Raw genomic sequence first — 26,512 nt, forward strand, 5'->3', positions numbered from 1 at the left:
TGAACAGAGACAGGAGGTTAGGCTGGGGGGCCCCGGTAACTCGCCGGAGATGCGGGCGGGCATGATGGAAGAAATCCCCACCCATCAACCAAGGAGAAAGAGAAAGTAGCTCCCCCCGTGGGTTATATTGCCCCACGCGGATAACCAAAGAAGCGAGTGCAAGAACACAAAGGTGCCAAAACAGCTGGATATTAAACCAAAGGCTCAGCACCCTATAAACATATATGGGCTGCTATGCTAGAACCCTTTTATATATGTAGAATATATTTGTAGGCTCCAACGTTTAACTAGAATCCTACTTGAAGTGGACTATATGCTGGACTACGGTTTCTGCTAACCCTGCCGATTCAACCAAAGGTAAACTACGGCATTGCAGGCTTTTGGGGTCTAATATCATTCTGGTTTGAAAGATATCGGAACCCAAGACTGCTGAAACCTTAAGTCAGTTACTTAGAAATAACTAGGCTATTCAGACATATGTTTATATATATCTGAAGCCAATGATACTTTAAAATGGTTTGTTCCCATCAGCCAGCTCTCCTCCTCACCTATCGCACAGCCCCAAGCCCGTCCCCTACGCCCACCCAAACTAAGGAAAGGAGAAATGTTGGTAATGATATAGTTGTCAGAATGATGCAGCCAAAAAAAAATAGGAAATGCCTACAAATCAACTATTCTCGCCAGGTTTAACGGTTATTGGCAAAAATCTGAATCGTCAACTTTTATTGGCACAATTATGACTATGTTTATTAATATTATTCTTATTATATGCTTATTCTTATTATGTTGAACTTTCAATGCCAATCAAGGGAATGCTGTCAGAAATAGCTTTGGCTATATACAACACATCAAACCCTTCTTCTGCAACTCTAAATGTTAGTCAAATCTAGGCTTTAGGGGACATACCAACTACGACAGTATCTAGGCGGGGTGGTCTATTTAAGTCTTTTGGATGAATGACAGGGATGGTAAGGCCACACTGGGGGGCTGGGGACCTTTGAGGCCCGCTATTCGCTACAGATCTGATCAACTTACTAAGGTAATCCATGCTGGGACTCCTGGGGAGCTGTAAGTCTTCCATAGAGATGCGACCCGATAGGCAAGTCACTGAGTTCCCCAGAGGACTACGGGCTTTTAGTGGCGGCAGTGGATCGAGAGGGTATTAAAGCCAAAGGGAAAAAGCCCAGGAAAACGCCAAAAGAAAGGAAGAGAAGAGGCAGGTTAGGAGGAAGGAAGAAAACACTGAAATAATTATAATAGTTAGGACCGGAGGAAGAAACAGGAAAAGTGTTAAGTAAGAGGAAAACAAGATTGGAATGAATGATGGAAACACTGTGATGAAATGAAACCGCCAAACATGGGTCCTTGGATGGAATCTGGCTTTGCTATAAAACTGCTTGCTTTATCACATTGACATAAGTGTCAACTTTGAATTTATGAATAGTATAACACCTTCTCCTGTATCCTTGACACTGTTTAATCACGTTATTCATACAGTATCAGTGAACTGTTTTATTTGCGTATTTATGACGATGTTAAAAGTACCATATCAATTATTTGGTACATTTATGATGGAGGCTTTCCCCTTTGCCAATTCCAAATAATCCTTGGTTTGCTAAGCATTAACAAGTTAGCTAGATAAAACCACTTTTCTAAGGACCCATGGTTGGTAGTGTCAGAGAATTATAAGACAAAACCATTAATAATGACTGTTAATTAATAAATGTACAAACAAAATTCATTTGATGATCTAACAAATCTCTAACTGAGCATGGATGATTGCCAGTAAGTACATCAATGATTAAATGAAGAGTTGGGACGTTGAGGCAACGCAATGACCACGTGGTAGCTTCGACGCAGTTGTGAACCTGTTTTGGTTCTGCGTCGGGTTTACGTCCAGTTTACGTTAGCGCCTCGACGCAAGGTTACAATTTTTGGGAGACGCAAGGGCGGTCCGCAAGGACGTAATGTGTCCGTACTAGGGATGTCCGATATTGGCTTTTTTGCCGATATCCGATATGCGATATTGTCCAACTCTAAATTTTCGATTCCGATATCAGCCGATACCGATGTCGATATTTGGGTTATTTTTCCTCAAACCTAATTTAGGTAACATTACATATCTCCTGTTGTGGAATTAACACAACATGCTTAATGTTATTGTGATGCCCCACTGGATGCATTCTTGAATGCAACAAGGCTTTCCAAATGTTAACATTGTCTGTGCAAAATAAGAAAAATACTTCAACTTAATTTAAGGGAAAAGTGCCATGTTTATTTTTTTTTATTATTATTTTTTTTTTCAAAAAAAATCAGATACCGATATTGACAGATTTTACATTTTTATGCTAATATCGGGCCGATAATATCGGTGGGCCGATAATATCGGACATCTCTAGTCCGTACACCCCCTTGCGTTGCGTCAACGTCCAACCCAAACTCTGCCTTAAGTAAGCATATGAATGAATTAGAAGCCATTTCTATTGGACATGAGTGTTATTAAACTGATGTTCTATTTGATATGATTCTACGTTTCATGGAAAGTCTGTGAAATGTATCCCAGAGATGAGGACATTTCACAGATTTAATTTTAATAAAATTTTAACAGAATAGGGTTACAAAATTTGTTTTGAAATAGCAACATTAGGAGTTGCAATAATTTTGTAGAATTAGCAATCATTAAATAGCAGGACACATGGAAACAATATAGAAGATTTGCTTTTTTAGATGATGAACATTAGCCAGGTAAGTCTTGAATTGCGATTACTCTGCACTTCATAAATTATACCTTAAACTTCTATTTAATAATAATAATATTCAGGTTCCACGAGAGGAACAGGGAAAAGACGAGCCTAAATAAACGCAGTACTTTTTGGGGGGAAGTTAAAACGTGGACGAAAGCCGTCTCAAGTAGTATTTTGAATATTAAGTCTGAAACCAAAAATAAACAAAAAAAAAAGAAGGACTGCACCAAACTGCCATCTGCATTACCGTTCTCCTGGTTGGAAAACAGCCTACTTGCACTGGAGACCGTCTTGCCAATGTCGGCCAGGGAGCGCAGGTTGGACTTCTTGGTCTGGTGGCGATGTTTCCTCAGCAGCGTGTACGTCACCTTCTCCTTAAGCTCTGCCTTCAGCATGTTGTTGGCCACCTGGTTGTCCGTGATCATCTCTACGCGAGGGTTAGGGAAGGAGAGATTAAGGTGGTCGGTTTTTAAGAAAAGAAAAGCTGTAACCTCAACATCGTGAACGATACTAATAAGACACATAAAGACACAAAGACACTCCTAGTTCGTTTAGGGAGAACATACAATGAACATGCACGTGATGATGCAGAACGTGTAGGAATCCGATCTCCAGACAGCTGCTTAAGGGCATTCGCAAGATGTTGTCTACAAGTGGGGGGATATCGCTTTTGTGTCAACGTTTTTCAAGGGGAATAAGTGGACGACAAAACGACATCTTGAGAGAACACGTCGTCCCAGAGACGATTAGCGATGGCTGATCTGAGTGAGGGATAGACTGCAGTGCTCGGGGGACATGAGCAAGGGAGCGTCCATAAAGCTGTGGACGGTCGAATCAAAAGGCCTATTTTTTTAAATCAAGGTCAGGAGCCTGAACGCTGAAAGATAGAAGCCTCGAGGAAAATCCTTCCCCCCCTCTCTCTCTCTCCCTCTCTCCCTCTCTCCCTCTCTCCCTCTCTCTCTCTCTCTCTCTCTCTCTCTCTCTCTCTCTCTCTCTCTCTCTCTCTCTCTCTCTCTCTCTTGCTCACTGTCTGTCTTTCACTGTCTGCCCCCTCTCACTCTCTCTCGTTGTTTCTCTCGCTCTTTCTATCTGTATCTCTCTCTCGCTCTCTCTCACTCTTTGCCGCTCCATGTCTGTCTGTCTCCCCCCCCCCCCCCCCCCCCCCCCCACTCGTTTTGTCTTTCCCCTCCTCTACAGAACCAGTGCAGTGGATGCCCGTCTATTGAGAGTTGGCCTGGAAGCAAAGGGGGCCAACTCCCAGCGTAGCCCAGTACTGTGTGAGGCACTGGGCCAATTACTTTACAGTACTGTCCTCTGATGATAGCCGCTCGCTCCTGCTAACCCTCCTGCTGTCCCACGCAGCGAGGTGAAGCCCCCATGAAAGGGTTGTTAATGAAGTCCATCTACAGGGGACTGCTTGTTCCTATTTGATAGGGGGGGGCGGGGGGGGGGGGTAATGTATTCAAAGTTTTGTTCTAATATTTTGGTGTATTATTGATTATGATGGGGGTGTATAGTTGACCTTGAATTTCCACAATTACAGACTTGGAATTGCTCTGATCAAATTACAGAGTTTGTCTGTCGCTTTTTTTTGGCGCATGTAATGTAGTACATATTATCATATTTGTGTGCAGTATGATCATGATATAGGTTTAGCTTAACTCCAATTAATCCCAGACTTCTCTTTTTCTGCGGGAGTTTATTATACAACTTCTTTGGGGGATGTAATGGAGTAAGTTTGAACATAAGTTTGAACGTGCATAGTAAATGAAAATGTCATAAAAAGTCATGAAAGAGGTGAGTAATGAATCAATCAATAAATGAATGTCCATCATAAATGGATTTATGGCACTAAATCCATAAACTATTCCACACTTAGAATACAATGTGTAACAATGGTTTACGGACAAACAGCCGACCTTCTATCCAATGTTGTGGGTTGGCCCAGGCTTCCAACAAAGGAAGAGGGGGTCATTGCATAGGACAGGCATCCATCCGTAAACAAGTGCCTTTCACTGAACCATAACAGACAGCGACTTGTTTTGAACGATTGCAAGTCATTAAGTGAGTATTCTATATGAAGCAGTAAATGTTTCAAGGTGTTGAATTTGTCAACTTTTACCATTTTTCCAGGGGACTTTAAAGGATGTTTGTACTTACTTCCAACAATGTTTAATATCTAATATGCACAGTTGAATGATCAGCAACAATAGTGTACTGTAACGTTTTTGATGCGACTCCAACATGTCACAAATCATCTCATCCATGACATCAGTACTGCCCAAACACAGGTGTCTTACACCCTGTGTGGGGTCATCTTATAGTCATACGTGGGTGGCACTTGACAACTGAATGACACGCTATAGATCAACTCTCCAAACTGCTAGAAATGATCCACGGCTGATGTGTTACAAGCGCCACAACACCACCAGTCGTGTGCCTGTTTCTTCGGCACAGCCGTGCGTGGTCCAGGAAGAGAGAGTCTGAACTTACCGACCACCTGGGACAGTGTGGATGCCTCCATGTCCAGCATGACGGTGCCCTTCTCGATGCACGTGCGCAGCTCCATCAGGCTGTGGAGGGACAGCGTGGCCACGTGGGGCTTGCTCCAGCGCTCGCCGCCCTTCTCCACCTTCTCCTCGAACTTGATCCACCTGGACGGGGCATGATAAGGGGGACGAGGTTTGTGAGGCTACCCCCGGATGAGGCGAGGCCTGACAGCATAGCGTCTTCAACCACAATTGACACATGTGAGTTAAGTTTTGGGGTTTTGTTATACTTTCATTTTATGTTCACATTTTTTTATTTAGTTTTTTATTTTGTTGATTGTTGCTTCTTATTTTTTATAGCGCTTGGTTCCTGAATGTATGAGCAGTGTTGATGATAGAATGGTATCTAATTGCATATCATCATGATTGAGTATTTGTGAGAAGTTCATGGTTTTAATGTGTATGTTTTTTAAATCTAGAAAGGTCAGTGTAGGTCAGTGGCCTGACCTACAGACAAGGGGATTAACGATCATGTCTTAACCCCAGAGGTATCCATGAGACACAATCGAAATCACATTCAAACCAATGCAAACGTGTTTCCGGCCAAAGTTTGACCTCTGTGATGAGTTTTGGGTTGTGACACAAAGAAACGCAAAAATCACGGAGTAAATCCACTGTCCGGTGGTCGGACCAGACTCCAGAGTGTGTAAATTTGGGTGTAAACATGTCATCAATCTTGTTCCATGTAACCCTTAACAACGCCTCAGAGAGAACCAAGACCTAAATCTCCCCAGAGCTGTAGAACCACGAAGGGTGCATGCAAGTTGTCGTTCTGCAGGGAAGTGGACTTCCACTTGGCAAGGCTTAAGAGAGACTTAAGCCTCTTTTGTATGTTTGCCAGTAGAAGCTGGTCTCTTTGGTTAACGTTACACAACATATTAATTGTAGTCTTGGGTTGACAGCGGATGAATAAAAAGATTGTCTACTACTCGTGGTATCTGTGGGTATCTGTATGACTGTTGCAACATCATCAACACCTGAAGGAACAAGTGCAATAACTGTTCAAGTTTATGGGGTGTGTGTTTCTGACGGCAGAAGTCCCAGAACACCTATTCTGTAAGGGGAAGCCGCTGCCTAGCAGTTCCTCTCTGACAAGATAATTAGCAGTGGCAGTTAGTCACCCAGCTAGGCCACCACATGTAAAGATCACCTAGTGGACCGCTGTGTACTCCATCTTGCCTGTACTCTTTAGTGGACATATATAGGCGCTTTAAAAAGGGAAAGCTTTAATGGACAGTAATGAAATCTTCGACCGGTGGAATGCGGAAACGCAAGACTTGAATGACGGGCATACAATGACCGCCACAGAGCCCCTTCTGGCCGGCCACTCACTGTATACCAGCATGGTTGTTTTGTTCTTTGCCCATGTTGGCCGTGAAGGCTGGGGACTCTGGCAGCCGGCCAGCAGCACTGCCCAGTGCTGGGGATGAGGTCTTTCATTCATTGAGGGGCTCGTGGGCTGGCCTTGGAGCCCGTGATGACACAACATTGCACGGCCTGTGAGTGTGTGAGTGAGTGCGTGTGACTGTGTGAGTGTGTGTGTGTGTGTGTGGGCAATCTTTCCAAACGGGAGGGTAAGGAGGCTCTTTCTGGATTCACTTGTTTTGCCTCGCCCCCCCCCCCCCGCCCCCACCCCCTTCGTAATTTAACTTTAGCTGATTGTTTTAAGAACTACCGTACTTTTAACATTATGGCATGCTTGGATATCGACAACACCGATGGAGAAGAATAATGAATGAAATCCTAGACCAAATGCTGCATGCGATCCCGGGGATTGGCTACAAGCTGTAACTCACTATTCCTTATCACTTCACCTTTCCCGGTTCCATCGAACCCAGTTCCATACGTGAGCAGTGAGCGCTTTGTGAGCGCTGAGTCCTACCTGGCCGTCTCCTTCCACTCCATCTCCTGGCCGTCCACGGAGAGCAGCTCGTCCAGCTCCGTGAAGAGCTGGGGCGGCGCGGGGCCGTCGTCCTCCTCCCCGAGGATGAAGCGGATCCGCTCGGCCGCCGGCGAGACTGGGGACAGAGGGAAGATGCTGCGCGTCAGCGGCTGGCTCTGGGTCCCGTTGGCCAGCGGCGCCGGCGCCGGCGGCGGCGGCGGCGGCGGCGGCGGCTTGCCCCCGGGGGTCCCGGCCGCCCCGGCTCCGTCCGCCTTGCCCTCTGGGCCGCCGGAGGCGGGAGGGGAGGGGGGCGGAGGAGGTGGAGGGATCTTCACCCCGTCACCCTGTCCCCTCTCCTCCTCCTCCTCCTCCTCCTCCTGCTCCTCCTTCTTCCCGACCGCATCCTCTTCCTTCTCCTTGTCTTTCTCCGCCCGGTCGTTGTTGTTGTTTGACATCTCTGCCCCGCTCTGGCACCCCGCTTTTTTTCTTTTTTTTCTCCCTCCCGACCGTCCCGACGTGGGTGATACTCCGTCCGAGAGAGAGCGCGAGAGAGAGAGAGAGAGCGAGAGAGAGGGGTGGGGGAGGAGGAGGGGGGGGGGGGGGGGGGGGGCTGGGGGAGAGGGGGGGGGTGATGGGATGGCTGTGTCGGTGAGGAGGGAGGGTGGGTAGGAGTGGGGTCGGCGGGGTGAGGTCGGGTGTCGATAAGGCCTTTGGCAAAGCGAGGAGGTCCCTTCTTCTTCTGCGCTGCGCGGCGGCGGCGGCGGCGGCGGTATCAACCGGAGAGCAGCTGATGAGGACCCATAAAAGAGCCCCGGGCGAGAGTGAGGAGCCGATGGCCCGGGCGCTGCCTCTCCAGCAGTATGTGTACCAGGTGGGAGGGGAAGGGGAGGGGAGGGGGGAGGATAAAGGGGGTTCAGGGGGTCCCCTCAGTGGCTGTGTCCCCAATGCTTGAGCCTCCAAAGCCCCCTCTTCATCCACCTCCTCCTCGCCCCCCCCCCCATTTCCTCTGCTGTTCACCCAGAGCTCTCTCCCCATTGGTTCCCCGGTCGTTGGCACGGTTCCCCGGAGCCCCCCCCTCATTAACAATTAAGAATGGGTTCACAAACCGGGGACTATTCTTTTACGTAAGAGGCTGTGCTTTCCTGCTCATTTGAATATCAAGCCCGGTGCCCCTCCGACAGGGGGGGGGGGCGCGCGGAAACGCAGAGGCATCGATGGTGATTTAAACAAAGGGTCTTCAAACGAGTGGAGTCCGAGCTGCAACGTATCCTCTTAACTTGCTGGGCAGGCATTGACGCAACCAAAGCGCATTCGTACCGACTGTTGTTTGAGTTTTTGCGCAGACACACACACACACACACACAAACACACACACACACACACACACACATACATGTCAACACACACCCATAAACTCAAACATACACACCCCATTTACATTATAGTATTCCTGTGAGAAAGATCCTATCTGGTATTGAGTCCAGGTGATTCAACCTCCTCATCCCCCCACTACAGCGTATAATCACAACAAACACGGTGTTCCTACAGAAACACGCTATGTAGGGTACACATTATAGATTACGAGGGATTAACACCAGTCGCTTCTTAACAGCAGTCGGGTTTTGCTGCGGTGAGGAATCACTTAATGCACCTGAAACCCCCTCATTTAGTCTCAGGGGCGGTGGTGGTTGTGAAAAAGCCTTTAATGAGCGGGCCCTCCCTCCAGAAAACCTCCAGCCCTCCGCACAAACTCCCATATAGGTCCCACTGGCCACCCAGTGCCCTGCTGGGTCCCATGACACCACCACCACCCAAATGAGGTTGCATAACCAGTGGGGCGTGTTGCTTCATCAGTTCAAATGAGGCGGTGCAGAATGATCTATTCATGTATCCCTGCGTGACAACGGTCACAACTTGGACAGCCCAACTCCAAGGATGAATCCGACTATGTTCGTATTCCACTGCTCACTTTTCTGCAATGTTAAAGTCTACTGACTGTAAAATGACACTTCATGCGCTCACCGCAAATCATTCGTAACGAATAAATTATCCATTGCATGAATACATGCATCATAATAATTCTACAAAGGAGTTTAAGCATACAAATTCCTGTATGTATGTGCTTAAGCTCCATTATTGCAAAGTTCTACTGCAGAGTGGCAGTAATGTTCACAGTAGAACTGTATCTAAAACATCAACTTTCTCATTGAATGGTTGTGGTCGTCATTTCCTATGGATAGATGTCCCCAGATTTCCCCCATAACTATACAGATTTAGTATCATGATAGTCAGTCGTACGCTGGGCAATAACATGACATTACCTGTGAACTTAGTGAGCCATTCAGCGTGTCAGCAGTGCTAACAGGCAGCGAGTCAGCACAGCAAAGACAATTTATGTCTCCCAAGGTACGAAGACATCAACAGCTTGTAGGGGGGGGTGGATTGGTACACACACAAACACAAAAACACACACACACACACACACACACACACACACACACACACACACACACACATACACACACACACACACACACACACACACACACACACACACACACACACACACACACACACACACACACACACAGTCACACACAGTCACACACACAGTCACACACACAGTCACACACACCAGATTGCTAGGTGCAAGGTGGGGGCGGCTATCTGCTTGCACACAGGCTTCGGACACAAGCTGCAACTAGCCCAAAGTCCTGGCAATCTGTTTAATAACACGGTGGTACTACGGCGTTCATTCACACATATCTGCATCGCAAACGCATCCACACTGCACCACAGCTCAAACTAAGAGCACCGTGGAGTGAATGGAGCTCATGTTGCAATGGTGTGTGTACAGATCACAGACGGATGTCTCCACAGCTGTTTGCCATAATAACAGAGTGTGACATCCACCATCAACAAGTATTTTGGTTAAAATACTTACACCAAGCATTTTATGGCTGTTTGTGGATGAAAGCCTGCAAAAATCTCTCACCGCTATTTATGTACAGGCAGAGATTTGGAGTATTTGATTAATTTCACTTTATCTGTCAGGAGCTCTTTCTGGAATATTTAGACGAGGAGAACAAAAGGCTGAGCCAGACTCATGCTGTGTGGCGCAGCAGTGGGTTGGAAAACAAACTGTTTGTGAGGAGTCGGTAAACGCAATACCGTCTCAGTCCAACAGTTGCTAAGAGAGCAGTGAGACAGGGATGGTGTGGGGGGGGTGAGGAGGGGAGACAGGGAGATGGGGGGAGTCGCTTCACAGTGAAAGCAGAAAGAGAAGCGAGGGAGCACAGAAAGGAGGAAATAAAAATCCCATCATTCAAACCCAATTTTCAAAGCTCTGTGTTGCGCTCTAAGCCAAGAGCCACGGCCACACAAAGGCAACTTTGTCCATGCACTGGAGGCTCATGGGACAGGGTGATGGAGGAAGAATGCCCCTGGCCGCCCAGTGCAGAGCTGAGCGGTGCTGCGACTGAGGCCCCTTCAGGCCCACTGCTGACATGCTTCCTACACAAATACCATCCAACCCCCCCTGAACCAGCTCCCCGGGAATGGAATAATGTAGGTCTTTAACGATGCCTATCAGAACCGAGTTGCTGTTGCAAAGTGCGTACATTGACCTGAATGTACATGAAGGAGGACATGAAGGAGGGAACTCGAAGGGGGGGAGAATAACCCCAAGACGCTCTGGAGACGTTTCGTATGCAGGGCAGCCAGTTAGCAAAGAGCAACAGGGCGAGAGAGAGAGAGAGAGAGAGAGAGAGAGAGAGAGAGAGAGAGAGAGAGAGAGAGAGAGGGAGGGAGGGAGAGAGGGAGGGAGAGAGGGAGAGTGAGCGAGCAAGCGAGCAGGGACAGAATGCAGAGAGACACCGCCATGGTGGGGGCGAGACATTGGGTAGATATTGGGGTGCACTTGGGGTGCAGTACTTCAGTGCAGTACTGGGATAGTCTTCTTTCTCAAATATTTACAGGAAGACTTTTCCCATTACACTCAAATACTGCGTATATATATATATATATTTATGCATGTATAAAATAAATACATTCAGAAAAAAGCCCCACAATTATTGACCTCTGATTGGCCTAAACGAGAGACTATGGATTCCTTCAGTGGACAGACACTGTACCAGGAAAGATGAAAGTCCAAACATTCTTCCTTCCTTGTGTTTGAGGAGGATTCAATGATTGATGATGTGAATGGCTCTACATAGTGTAATCTGGACGATAATGATATGACTAAACTGGAAACGACAAGATTCTACAAGTCAGTCAAGATCTTACAAGGCCCAAGCAGAGAATTTGTCCATTCCGCTGTGTTTCTGTTGTGGGTACACCCACTACAGCCCTAACCCTTACATTTTCTTAACCATCATTTACGACCAAATTGTCCTAAAGTGTGGAATATGAAACAAATGTTATCTTAAAATTAAGTAATGCATTAAAAGAACCAGTACTCCCACATGAAGCTGTCAATGAAGAAATAAGGTCCATGCTTTTGGCATGGCGCGAGTTTTTACGCTGATGTGAAACTTGTTGTTCATTCCTTCCATGGCATGAACAACTGGTAGGTTAGCAGGCCATGTCCTCGGCTCAAACGGGAGTCCCACTTTGACCGGGTCTACGCGCTTTGCGACGCTGCCAACGGCTTGCTGGGGTTGGTCTAATGTTAGAAAAAGCGGCAGGACCTTTTCTTGGCACCCAGGCTCTGATCTCTATGATGTGGTCCTCCCCGCCTCTGCTGCTTATGTTTTGCCAGGGACTGAACGAGGTTCACCTGGTGCTTTTGACCCGGTGGGCAGGGAGGAATGCTAAAGCTTGGTTGAGTGCTTTGTTATGTGATGAGTGAGTGTGCACGAGTCTTCCCTGCAATAATGACATGTGAACAGAGCTGTGCCGATACAAACACACACACACACACACACACACACACACACACACACACACACACACACACACACACACACACACACACACACACACACACACACACACACACACACACACACACACAGCGTTCCAATTTTGGCTTCAGGTTTTTAAAGTAAGCTTGACCCTGGCAGTTTTACCACGTGCTTGTACCACCAGGATTGCTCTTTATTCCTTCCCCTGGGACCGTTATGTAATTGCTACAACAGAGTTGAAAGAGTTGTCCGAGGTCGGCGTTAAACTAGTCCTGAAGACATGATCCCACGACACTCATTTACTCGAGGAAGTAAGAATAGTTAATGAGTAGGCCACTCTTGAACTGCAAACAATGTTGTCTCGATCGCTAGCCGTCTGACAAATGCTTAGGCAAAAATGTGACTTGCTACTGAGAGAACAGTTCTAGTGTGGCTGTGGATTTTCTCTTAGGACTGCTACTAGGACCAGGCGATTTGAAAAAGTAGCACTCAGTCACATTACAAGTCTGTCGCTCTACTTTGGTAACACGCCACTCCCACATCGTCCAGACCTTAACCTTCCTACTAGAAATGACGTCCCATGCGTTACTATGAATGATCTTTTGTGGTTATTATAGCAGATAAGAGGCATTGGTGGATGGGAGTGGAACACCCGGAAAGGTGGGAGGTTGGCATTTGTAAAAAAGCATTGCTTGTTAACTGTAAGACATTAGCCTGTTGCAAGCATTGACAAAAATGGCAGTGGTGTAATGTAGGCTGCTTTTACCCTGTCTTTATCGTATCGTAGGTCATTTCAATACCCAGCCATACTACCATGACGTTTGCCCTTCCTGGCTCTTAGCTCATAAACCCTTTTTGTGAATGGCGCATCTACGACAGCCATCATCGTAATCTACTTACAGTCATTTGGGTCCAAGTTCTAAATAAAACCGTTTAGGGAAAAGGGAGGGGAAAAAAAGTTCCAATCAATCTGAGCCGCGGGTCAAATGCTTATGCAGTAAATACTGGATGGATACCAGAAGGCTAGCACACACACACACACACACACACACACACACACACACACACACACACACACACACTCACACGAACACACACACACACACACACACACACACACACACACACACACACACACACACACACACACACACACACACACACACACACACACACACACACACTCACGCACACACACACACACACACACGAACACACACACACACACACACACACACACACACACTCACACACACACACAGTGCCCGCAGAGTGCATCTGACTAAACAAGAGGATTTCAGCCCAGGCGTCTGACCAAGGCCGTCCCTGGAGGGTGGTGGTGCTTCCCAGATAGAGGAGCAGGGCTTGGGCTATTGGGCAACAGCAACACAAATAAGGTGTATTAACATGCAGGTCACCATCTGGGTCTCCACAATCCAGAGTTGCTTTTTCTATTCAGCTCCAGCCGAGTCTATATTTATTCAGCATTTCTGAACCAACCTTCTTTTCTGGAGGGGCCTTGGGGTAGAGGGAGGGGGGAGAGTTACTGATATTTTTCCAATGTTGGACAGAGTAACACATGGTTAGGTTTGACTTTCGTCCTCTTGATAATTCAACACTTCTTCACTGTGACGAATGTATCTGTTGTATATTAACAACTGTATACAGCACTGAGGAGCATTTTATTTACTTTGATGTTGAGAGATATATTTTGAAGGAATGGGCAACCATTAATGGAAATGTACCCCCCCCCCCTCCCCGATACACCTGACATTCACTCACAGACTCAGTAAACGGCGTCAAAGACAAAATGTCTAGCAAAAGGTTACCACTTAAAGACACGGCCATCGGAACAAAGGTCATTCCTCTTAAACACCACGCCACATTAGCAAAGCTCTCCGTCTATATGCCCTCTTGTTTGTTATGAAACGACGTGGCACTGTACGTCTTTCACTGACTTTGTTGTCCATTAACACCGTCTCAACCCAGAGCGTGTTGTTCTAAGTGATATCCACAGTGTACCCTTTGCTTTGTCCATAAGAGCGAGCAGAGTCTTTCTGTGTACACCCTAAACAAGGCACCAACGCACCACCGAGGGTCCACTGCCACCATTGTCGCAATTTTCTTCAACACAGAACTACCACAGAAAGTGTAAACACCCTTTTTGTTATTTCTCTATGCCCAGACTGATAAAATGAATTCTGGACCCTCTTTTTAACACGTATGTCCATTGTTTTAACTCACACTTCTTTCATGTACTGAAATACAACTTGCACTCAAGTTGTATTTCTGTGATGTTCTCTGAATAAAAGGTCCCTGCTTCGAAATACTACTACTTTCACCACCACTACTACCACAACCAATACTTATACTACTGTAAGGACATTACTATCCTACATCATTTGTGTTGCTAAGCTATGTGCGCATGCAACACTTCACAAGTACATTGAGTACTTTGTTTGGAGTTGGACGGCCGGCAAAATCCAACAGAGGAGGGAAGAAAAGCAGGGCGGCTTTTAAGAAAAGGGCTTTAAATGCGCACGTACTTCCAAACTGGAAACATCTCTCATCACCATAGCAGTTCATCCCCGGGGACCCTGGGTTTGAACGGGGCTGATGCCCTGAGTCAGACGCCGAGGAAAGACTCAAGCTCGTGGGAACTGGCCTGTGAGACCATCCCGATCTCGCGAGGTTCACGTTCGTTTGTTTTACAGTGGCTCGGTCTGGCCTGGTCCGCCCCCGGGCACTGATTGGACGGGACCGGCTGTCCCGTCCAATCAGTGCCCGGGGGCGGACCTTTCAGATCATGAGGAGCGCCGCTGTGTGTCCAAGGAAAGTTCAGCAATCTACGGAGCGATCCGAAAAGGACACACTCTTCCTGACACTGACACATCCTGGTGGCCTTTGTCACCGCACTAAACCAACCCTGGGACACACACACACAAACACACACACATACACACAAACACACAGACCCCCCCCCCCCCCCTGACACACACACACAGACGCTTATTTTGAAGGCTCCTGGTGGATCCACCGACGTCATAGACGACTTAAATATTGTTAGCACACAACAGATTGGAGTATGTTTGCCAATAACATCCAAATGGCAACCAGTAACACACACACACACTTACACACACACATAGACATACATGTGGAAGCTTCCCACGTGAACATGTGCATGACGACAGCGGGCGTGTCGCCTATACATGTCATGGAAGGGTGTTACACGTGGTTTCGTCGCCCGCTGGCTCCCGGCGTGTCTCACACACGTGCTCCCGGTCGGTGATCAATGCTCACGTTCTAAGTTTGCCCCGGGTCCGTGTGTCTTCACGACTGATTAGCTCGACGACGTATCCTGTGCCCTGTGCTGCTGTGAACACACGGACACCACATCAATGAGCACTGCGTTAAGCCACAATGCAAGGTCACCATCACAGTAGACCGCGCCTTGTCTGCCCTGTCGGGGAGGGGGGGGGGGGGGGGATAGCTGTGCAGCCCCCCGAGGTCTGCGCTGCTTCACCCTAGGAGCTTTTCCGTGGGATTGAGGGGACAAACCATCAAAGGTCAATCTGTAAAAGGTCCCGTCTTCGGTCCTGCCTAGCATGTGTATCAAACTCATTCGGCATCTATGTATTGAAGCTCATCGTGTTATTAAAGTATCACATCAATTCAGATCACGTGATAAAGCCCTGCACCACGCGATGCACTCTTCCGCCAACGCAGTGCAGGGATGGCACCGTCCTCTGGTCACATCACATATCGTCAAACATGCACGGGCGTTCGTTTGTCATCCCTAGAGCCGAGACAACCGATCTGTGTGTAGTTCTTAACGGACGGCGTGCTCAGGCAAATTCATGTTCACATGCAGTTGACCGAGCTTGACGTGAATTCTACTGTAAATACAAATCGCAGACATCAGTAAGTGAGTTAAGCTCTGCATTGAGACTTCATCTCCCGATGAAAGATCTCCCCCTCTCACTCCCTCCATCTCTCTCTTTCTCTCCCTCCATCTCTCTCTCTCACTATCTCTCTTTCTCTCTCTCTCACTCTCCCTAACGCTCTCTCTCTCTCTCTCTCTCTCTCGCTAACTCTCTCTCCCCCTCTCTCTCCCTCCATCTCTCTCTTTCTCTCCCTCCATCTCTCTCTCTCACTATCTCTCTCTCTCTCTCTCTCTCTAACTCTCTCTCCCCCTAACTCTCTCTCTCTCTCCCCCTAACCTTCTCTCCCTCCATCTCTCTCTCCCCCAACTCTCTCTCTGACCGTCCTGCCGTCTATCTTTTGTCCGAGCTCCAGAAGTGTCCGCCCTGGAGGAGCATCTAAGGGGAGAGGAGATGCACTCGGTCGCCATTCAACCGAGGAGACACGCACTCGCTCCGTTTACGCAGATGTACGCACATACAGACACAGTTAGGCACAAGTGTCTGGGAGGGCAGGCGAGCACAGTGGCACGCACACACACACACACACACACACACACACACACACACACACATGCATGGGGCCTGCACAGACATACATAGTGTACACACACACATGCATGAAGCCGGCACCCAGACAAACATACACACATGCATGCATTGGGACTGCACACAGATGAACATACAGTCACAGACACACGCATGAAGTCTGCACACGCACATGAATTGGGCCTGACACACACATAGACACACGTACGCAAAGGCTAGGAGACTCATATCATCGGCCGGCACAATTGTATAGCGAGAGTCATTACTTCCACACTGATTCCTCACGCTGGTCTGTCCAAACACAGCCATCACACAGCCAGGCAAGGGCATCTATTCCTGGTGTGTGGACTCAGCAAGTCCCCTTTAGGGTCACAGGAAGACTCAGGGAGAAAAGGGAATTGGCTGGAACAGTGGTCGTGGGTGGTGGCCACAACCACACACTGGGACACACACACAAACACACACGCACACACACACACACACACAGACAGGCACATGCACTCACACAAGCGCAGACGCAGACTCACACACCTACACACCCACACACACACACACACACACACACACAGGCACAAATCACGAGGCTAAATGCCCCTTAATGGAACGTGACAGGATGGGGGAGGATGGGGGGGGGGGGGGGGGGAGTGGTATGGTGGGTGGGCTTTGTGTCGTGGGTGCGTGGGTGGGAGGGGATCCGTGCCTACTCACTGAGGGGTCTGAGGATGCTGCGGCTGGCCTGCTCGTTGGTTTCCGTGTCCGACTTGTCAGACGGGTTCTCATTGGACGGCTCCTTCCTGTCCTTGTGGCCCGCGTGGCCCGCGTGGCGCCGGTGGTGGCGCCGCCGCCGGTAGCTCTTGGGCAGGTGCACGCCGATGTACACGGTGTGGTGACCTGGTGGGCAGAGGAGAGGACAGTCGGGAGAGGGGTGAGGGTAGCTCCATGGCGTCTCATGGTCTCCTGACCTTGGAGAGTTCAGATGCTCAGTTTGTTTTGGCGAGAAAAGGGGGGGACGCGCTTTAGTGCAGAATTGTTTTGGGTCACGTTTATGTCATGAAACCCCCTTGGTACCCTCAAAAACATTTCTGTGAAGACTAGCAAAAAAATTTGAGAAACACTAGTTCTGTAATTTATTGCTTTTCTTTAAGCAATAGTCGAACAGTGCACGCAATAGTAGAAAAGGCCATTTCACTATCCAACTATTGCTTTTTGTTATCCTTTAGTAAGAGTTGAACCGTACATTATGCTACGTTTGATGCATTGACCCTCATCAAATTCGACGTATATTTTTCATTAAGTACTGTATTTCGAAAAGGTTTGTTACAAGAACAGCCTCACACGGCCCGGGATTCCATACGAGCGAGAACGGGACACTGAGGAGCTTTTCAGGAAGAGTTGGCAGCCCACTGTCAAGATAAATATTTGGGCTCAAAGCAGAGTAGAAGGACTCAACGAAGGCTGGGGCCCCTTGCATGACACCACCACCAATATTTATATGTAGGCATGGCACCTGCAGGGCACATAGTTGTAGACGCTGTGGGTGGTTTAGGGGCAATAAAAGCAGAGACACTGATCCGCTTGGGTAATAACAAACACTTGAGACGCGTCGATCACACTCCCTCCACTATTCTTTACATTGTTATTTGCTGATGAATGTACTAATATCTATTTTTGACCTTATGACGCACTTCTTTTTTTTTCTTTTCTTGATAGTTTATGTTGGTTTAGGTTTCTTGTTTAGTATTATATTGTCACAATTTGGGAGAGCATGTACTTCTTACTTTGGGACATTAATGCAACTATGTCTACAATATACAAACCACTAAAACTGGAGACTCGAAACATCAATGCATTTCTTTTCATTTGGCTTTGAATGCAACCTTTGATCTGAACCTAACAGGTTAAAAATATCTGTCACTATGTAGGCTGTGGGATGGCAAAGCCACGAAAACAGTGTACAATCTTGCTTCACAGATACATGTGAGTGTATTAACTGTGTGGGGTGTTTCGCCTCTATGTGGGAGATTACAGGATGATACAGAACCATCTGTGCAGGAACAATGAACCCATGGCTCAACTTGTTTTTGTGCTTCTATCCGATTGGTAATAACCCAAAACATGTTTTCATTCCCATATTTAGAGCACCATTTTTTTGTTTCATGGGCATAAGCAATGTAGTTTTATGCAAAATGAACAAATACTTTAGCCAAAAAGTGAAATCATGTTTTTCTGTTGAATTTCAAGATAGTTTTTTCAAAATTCTTTGTAACTCAAAGTGTCAGTGTCCAATATGCTAGTTTACTTTTTACTCCAACTTTAACTTGCAAGTGGGGTCAGATGAATATCCATTCATTCCTTCTGATCTGGTGAGGGCACCATGACCCATTGCAAACTGTCCAAGCGTGAAACTTCAACCATGAGTCCGAGGGAAACAAAGGCTGTACACTATCAGTGTCATGCCCTTGGTGCTGGGCCCAGGGTTGGACCGGGCTCCTCCCCCAGCAACAGAACCAGGAAGTGGCCGAGTCACCCACAACAACAGACAATGATCTTCTATATAGAGAGTATCAATGATTCATCCTGCTGAATAATCTATAATGTGGACAAAAAAGGGAATTATCTCACTGGTTATGAAAATCCTAAATTACGAAAACAACAAAACTGTATTTTTTAGAAGATTAACAAAGGATTTTTCCGCGCGGATTGTTTGATGTAAAAGTTGGTCTTCATGTCTGCAGGCTTGTTGTGTGATGACACAACTCACAAAAGAGTAGGTTTCTTAAAAATGCAATTGGGAAATTCATTGGCTAGTATATCCACAAACAAAATATGTTGTTCCTACTTTGAGAAATTGTTCCACTGTGATCTCATCTCTCATAGAGAATAAAATTGGCATTTAGAGGGACAACAAGAGTGAGAGAAAGAGAGAGACAGAGAGAGACAGAGAGAGAGAGGCAAAGACAGAGACAGAGACAGAGACAGAGACAGAGAAATGGGTAAAGACTTGTGAAATATTTTGATTTGCTAACTCCCCATTACCTCATTTTTTGGCACTACTGATAATGGAGAGAAAGAGAGAGAGAGAGAGAGAGAGAGAGAGAGAGAGAGAGAGAGAGAGAGAGAGAGAGAGAGAGACATAAATAGTATTTTTTCCATGAGTAGTCAGTAGTCCCGCAGTATGGCAGACGCATGCCAAAGTGTTCCCCTGATGGGCGTTGGGTTCTCCAGATGGCACCTGGCCAGTGTATATGCAACAATATAAACCACTACATCAATGGGATGTGGTTGACGCGCTACAACCCCTGACGTAGCACCGCTTTTTCCCTTCAGGAACCTCAACTTCCCATCACTGATGTGACATAAATATAGAATCACAAAACCCTTCGCCTACTACCGGCTACAACTCTATGACCAAGAAACTTAAAATCTACATCGACAGCAAATCATTTTATTTTAACAGTTAGGCTTGTAAAGGCCAAAAGTATTAATCAATGTACTGTATATATAATTACTTATCTATATATATGTATTAATTTGTTTGTTTATTAGCATTCTCAGGGTGTACTGGTTGAGCTCATGGCTACTGGGGAAACTGGCTGCACTGTAGCTTCTCCTTAGCAACAGGCTAAACAAACCTCCCCAAAAACACAAGGCTCGGGCTTCTTTCAGACATCTCCTTATAGTCAAGCAAAAAAGGGAAAAAGTTCCTCTCCCATTCAAAAAAAGAACAAACCGAGAGGAAGCGGCCCACAAAGCGACGCTGGCAAAGAGTAAATCTTTCTTTGCGAGCGGTCAGTTCGTTTTTTTTTAATCTGCGCTCTTCTATCACCCCTTGTGCTGTTCTATTCAATTCTTCTTTTGTCATGCAGCCTTTGCAATCCTTCTAAAAGCTACTCTTAAGAGCGATCTGTCCCTGTATCACCTTGAACCAGCTCTTTTTCTCTCCTTTCCCCTCCGTTTGTATTAATACGTGTGATTTACTCTCTTCTCCTGAATGCCATCGGTCTGACGAGGCCTACATGCCGGTGATATATGAGCTGAATCATACGTGGCTATGAAAATATTGAAAATATGTGCTTATTGAGTATTTCTTCATCTGGTGTGTTTGAAGGGAGTGTTTCAGGGAGTGTTTTTGCGATCTTGAATAAACCACAGCAACGGGTAACAATCGCCGACCAGTTGTCAGTCGTTGATTAAAGCCTTTGTCTCAGGCACTTCAGGGTCTTCCATACATACTGCTAAGGCGTAAATCACTCACTTATCACGGGTCATGAGGCAAACAAACATACTAATCAGAGTCTCAAACAGATACCAGAACATATATATCCAGTAAAATAAAGTTCTGTCTGACAGACCATAGACAGATCCACTTTAAACAATCGTTTTTTCAACGATAGATAAGATGAAAGAATTGATTGCATGTAGTCGGGTGTCCCCAGTCTGAGCTACAGCAACATAGGGGACACACGTCAAACACATGTGAGAGCCCACACGCAGGCATGCACCCACAGCACTCTCCCCCCCCCCCCCCCCCCCATCCGTACACACACACACACACACACACACACACACACACACACACACACACACACACACACACACACCCGCACAAACACAAACACACATACACGAGGAAAAAATCGGGGTCATAAGTCCCACATGTGAATGCACACACACGGGCATGCACACACACACACACACACACACCACACACACACACACACACACCACACACATGTAAAAACACACAAACACACACAAACACAGACACACACACACACACACACACACACACACACACACACACACACACAAACGCTGGTTTATTTACAGGGAGCCAGGGGAGATTTCAGCAAGGTTCAAGCTGGGATGACATGAGAAAAACAGCAAACGGCATCTGGCAAAATGAGCACATCACAAACATCCGGCCTCTGAGTCAATGCTCACTATAGGCGTAAGACCTTGATATCCTGATCAAGAGAAAATGTCTTTAGCTGTGCACATGAAACCATCAATTGTGACCTTTGAACTTCCCTAAAGCTTTGAAATCCCTTTATTAAGTTGCGCAATAGCTTGTCTAAAAGCGGCGAAAGTCGCTTCTCTTAAACTGTAAGACATTTTTCTTCCCCCATCTGGGATCTATAATTATTATTTGCGGATCTTATGCATGGCCAGGCTTAAATATATAAGCCCAATGGAATGGAATATTTTTTGGATGATTGGATTTGTCAGCATAACACAAGTATCATTTAATTTGTGTTTCAATTGGTCTCTTAGGAGATGAACTAATCACATCATTCTAAACACAGGATCAGGTGATCGGCGCCCTGCAGCCCTGCCATGCTAACAGCTAATCAGAGGAGCCTTGCGCTGACGGAAGTGACATTTGGCAGACGCTCAGGAAGAATAACGTGGGCGGGACGATTACAGCTGGCAGGAAGCACTTCATAGGTTTGCCCGGATCAGTGGTACCGTTACTTTAATGAACATTGAGGGAAAGTTACTTTAAGAGTGCAAGGTTGCAACACAATGGCTTGAGAAAGCCCTTTTCGTTTTAAGTTTTAATCAAGCCAGATTTCCATTGCATAATACATTTTGGACACTTTTGACAGTAAATGATGACTGACTGACATATAATATATGACCTATAATATATATCATAGATATAATGACAACCGTCTCCCCCTTAACTAGAAGTTGAACGTTTTAAATATGACTGGAGACAGCCCCTTAATTATACCAGCTTATCTTTACGCCATTGTTTTGACTGTCACCAGTGTTTGTTTACCGTATAAGAAGAATCAGCCATTACCAACATGTCGGGGTCCCAAGAACCATAGCCGTACCCCATACGTACAACAGCCCCCAACCCTACTATGACAAAATGAAGGAAGACGCAGAAGAAGAATGGGAAAGGGGAAGAGGAAGAGGAGGAGGAAGAGGGAGAGGAAGAAGCAGAGGAAGAGGAAGAATTAGAAGAAGAGAGCACGCTCACCCTCCACCTCCTCTTCGTCGCAGACGTGCTTGACGAAGGACGCCCCGCGGTCCAGCACGGCCTCGTCCTCCATCCTGTAGTAGTAGAAGAAGAAGAAAGACTGCTCACATTTCTCTTCCAGTGACAGCGTGGCGCCGTAGCGCTTGGGCTGGTCGACCTGCAGGGAGCCTGGGCCGGCGCTCAGACGAGTGCTGCTCGTCGCACTCATGTTCACCGCCCATCAACCTCGCCCGCCCGCGCACCCCTCCCGCCGCCCCGTCATTCACACACTGAGGACCGGCTGGACGGCGGTTCAATCGACCCCTGAGGTTTCTATGTGGAGTAATGAAGACTCAAGAGAGCAGGTTAGGGACGTCCGTTGTCCTTGAGTAGGGCAGTGAGCGTAGCCGATAGCGACGACGCAAGCTAACGGAGGTAATCTGGGCGGGGGCGAAGGTGGAGGGCGGGGGTGGGGTGGGTGCGTGTGTGTGTGTGTGTGTGTGTGTGTGTGTGTGTGTGTGTGTGTGTGTGTGTGTGTGTGTGTGTGTGTGTGTGTGTGTGTGTGTGTGTGTGTGTGTGGATAAAGGGGCAGGACAGGAAGTCTTCAACTCCTTGCCCGTTAATCGGGTCGGATTGGCAGCTGCCAGTCCACCTACTGACCAAGGCGGCCTACACTCACTGTTGCTGTTGTAAAAAAAAAGTGAAAAACACGCTTGTCAGCAAGGTGTGTGTGTGTGTGCGTAAACGTTGCTGACAATGTTACTAACTGATAGAATCTGCCAATTGGGGTGCTTGCCTACAAACACACACACTCACACACACACACACACACACTTATACAAACAAAACCAACACACAGCAGCAGATCTGGTCTTGATCCCCCCCTTCCCCCTCCTCTTCACTTAAGAGACAAGTGGGCCATCACATGTCTGTCCACTCATCCGCCCTTACAGGATTAGAACAGCTTTAGTTAGGAGACACACACACACACACACACACACAGCACACACGACGCCGGCCTTCTTCGCTAACCACGCTGCAGGACAATCCCTGCATACTTAAAATCAATCATAGCGATCATGCCTACCTCACTCTAAGCCTTTAATAGAAATATGTAGGGTTGATGGAAGGAAACAGGGGAACTTATCAGACTAGGTTTAGCTCTGTGAAAGAAAATGAGATAGTAATAATGAGAATGATGAGATTTCCATTGGGAAACGGTGGCCCCTCTTGGTGCTGTGAAGTAGAATTAAACGTGCTGTTTACGGTGACACGTTAACTTGTAATCAAGAATATGATTGGATTTGATCAAAAGGAAATCAACGTTGAAACACTGATTGGTGTGACCGCTGTTGAGCTTTAAATAATATGATTAATGCCTGCTATTCCAACCTGACTTAGGTAATAGAGCATTCAAAAATGAATGAATGACTATCATTGGGTGGTTTGGTGTCTTTCAGCTAATGTGTACAACAGCGTGATTAATATCCAATAGGCTACCAATAGTTTAAGGTAGTTTATTATAAATGTGTCCCTTCAAAAGCTTGATAGAATCAATACATCTTGCTTAAAATGATGAATCCTGATCATTTATATGATTATTATGATAAAGAATAGGGAATTTTATGCAATGTTTGACTGGAATTTGAACAATCTTGGTATTATCATGAGTGGCATCATTTTAAGGAGATGACTATTGGGCTATCAATCATCTTATCACACTTTGGTCGATTTGATTGATTCACTGCAAGACAAGCAACACATCACTTTCAATACATAGCCATAGAAAGGCAGCACCTATCACCACGTTAATTAGTATATGCAACGGAGCAGGTAACATCTATGTATGTAGATTGGCCCAACATGAATATATTAACAGTCCCCTCACTAAGTGAACTGGACCACAGTTTATGCGGTTTCTTTAATCAGTTTGAGTTCAGCCACAAACTAAAGGCTAGAGCTATCACTACTTCTTCCGACTTGCTCCATTGCCACCTATGGAACAACCACATGTATAACAGGCCCAGTTAACTTACTGGGAGGACCAACACATGCTACTGCCACTACACCATAAATATGTCTAGCAGATTTTGCAATGCAAACCAGAGCTGTAAAGAAGACTTATAATTATCATAATTATAATTATCATAGAAACAAACCAACAGAATTACACAATGTTGAATTTCTATGTATGTGTAAACAGAAAATGTATGATGGAAACCCTTTCATGGGCTCTGTGTACAGTATATCAGCACAGTTTTCTCCTATTTCCCCCCAGCATGCATGCTGGGGGGAAATAGGTGTTTTTAAAAGGTTTGTGTGGTTCTTTGCTTTATCATGATAAAGCAAAAAAACATGCAAACCTTCAAAAAACACCTCTAGAAAACAAAAACAGCAGCAAACAACTTGTACAGTGTATTGTCAAGCATAATCTGTAATCAAGCCCCAGTGAATACCTGAACTCTAGACCAGTGTAACTACCATTTAATAATAACTATACAACTATTATAGTCCCATGTATATTTGGTATATTGCCTGAGATGTATGATTTTTTTAGGGGAAACATAAGACTTAATGCTTTTATGGAGTGCACTCATTCAATGCAATTTTTTCAACAACCAATAACATGTATTTTGTGTTGGCGATGAACCCAATTTTCTTTCAAAAATGTATAAATAAATCAAATATAGGCCGTTGCCTCTCAGAGCCTCAGATCTCATAATAACCTCATTTTTTCTGGCCGTGGATGCCAGCACTACAGCCAGACATATCAAACCTTTCCTCTGCTAAGTTGAGTGTTGTCCAATTTACACACATCATGTTTTAAATCACACACTTCCGTTTACTATAGCGGACCTTTTATATGACGCATAACTAGTTTCGTTATTTATTCTTTATTTGACAACAAGTGATGCCCACGTGTTACCCAATACCGGCTAAATGAGAACGTTAGAGTTATTGACATCACTTACTTTTTTGTGGGACGCGTGGTGCTCATGTTTGCAGCAAATTTCCAGGTCTGGCCAGATCTCTGGACTAATATGCAGAAGCCGATCAACAGAGAGCGTCCTGGTGCTGTTTGACCTGAGTAAAATATACGTTTGCATGACATTCGGTTTCGCACACTATAAACATTATGAAATTAATGTTGACACAAATTTATGAAGCGTTTATTAAAAAGTCCACTAATTTTATGTATGTGAACATTTGCAAAATGTGAAGAACTATCTTAAATAGCTTACGCATAATCAAGTCTTAAACTTAAAGCTATTTACGCATTCAGAGCTCCTACTTACCGCTGGTCTCTTTGGCTTTATCTTTGGTCGTCCTCACCTTGCGGTGGCATGGAGGTAGAGAAGACTACTCACAGCAAGCGAGTAACTTTATGAGTGATATTGTGTTGCGGCACGACATGCTTTTCGTTATCTCTCCAAGACCGTCCTTTTGTCAACGTCACGTCTCGAGGGGAGGTCAAAGTGTCTCCGCACAGGTCTGGGATGGAGGAGTGCTCTAGACTTGCATAATGCTTTGCCCCTTGCGTGCCATATATTATTTGTGCATTTTTCGCTTTTTAGGGGTCCAAGCCAACAGGTTGGATCCCTATTGTTTTTGTAAGGATTATTATTCCTATTATTCTTACCCCCCTAAAAGTGGGACCACAGCCCAAACCGTAAATGGTGCCGACACGCGAATTGCATGACTAGATCCAGATCTGTTCGGACTAAGCAGACGACAAAATCCAGACACGCCGGTCACTAGGTGGCGCTATACCAAGGAATACGCGTTTGGGGCTATAACTCCCACACCGAACCTCCCACAGTCAAAAACTTGTACCCACATATTCACTGGAGTCTGCTGCATCTTTTGGCATAGGCCACGCCCATTTGCGTCTATGAATATTTTTCGCAAAATCGCAAAAACCGCAAAACAGTTTTTTCCCTACTCCTCCCACATTTTTTGACCAATCAACACCAAACTTTGCACACG

At 46.2% G+C, this 26,512-nt stretch overlaps 1 protein-coding gene across 3 annotated transcripts in view; it reads right to left on the reverse strand.

The window, feature by feature from the left end:
- Window positions 1-25,966, reverse strand: part of slc4a4a (solute carrier family 4 member 4a) — a 48,669-nt gene extending 22,703 nt beyond the window's left edge. For 2 of the 3 annotated variants that reach the window (XM_056592170.1, XM_056592168.1), the window contains exons 1-7: window positions 25,822-25,966; window positions 25,498-25,609; window positions 22,547-22,620; window positions 17,263-17,445; window positions 7,176-7,311; window positions 5,238-5,398; window positions 2,992-3,171 (exon numbers count right to left, since the gene is read on the reverse strand). In XM_056592170.1, coding sequence (XP_056448145.1) covers window positions 2,992-3,171; window positions 5,238-5,398; window positions 7,176-7,311; window positions 17,263-17,445; window positions 22,547-22,620; window positions 25,498-25,523 — 760 coding nt within the window. In that variant the 5' untranslated portion in view covers window positions 25,524-25,609; window positions 25,822-25,966. The remainder of the gene's footprint in view (window positions 1-2,991; window positions 3,172-5,237; window positions 5,399-7,175; window positions 7,312-17,262; window positions 17,446-22,546; window positions 22,621-25,497; window positions 25,610-25,821) is intronic. The other variant, XM_056592169.1, reaches the window with a different exon arrangement.
- Between the last annotated feature and the right edge of the window lie 546 nt (window positions 25,967-26,512).

Source organism: Gadus chalcogrammus, chromosome 6 (genome assembly GCF_026213295.1).
Source record: "Gadus chalcogrammus isolate NIFS_2021 chromosome 6, NIFS_Gcha_1.0, whole genome shotgun sequence".
In the NCBI taxonomy this organism is placed as follows: Eukaryota; Metazoa; Chordata; class Actinopteri; order Gadiformes; family Gadidae; genus Gadus; species Gadus chalcogrammus.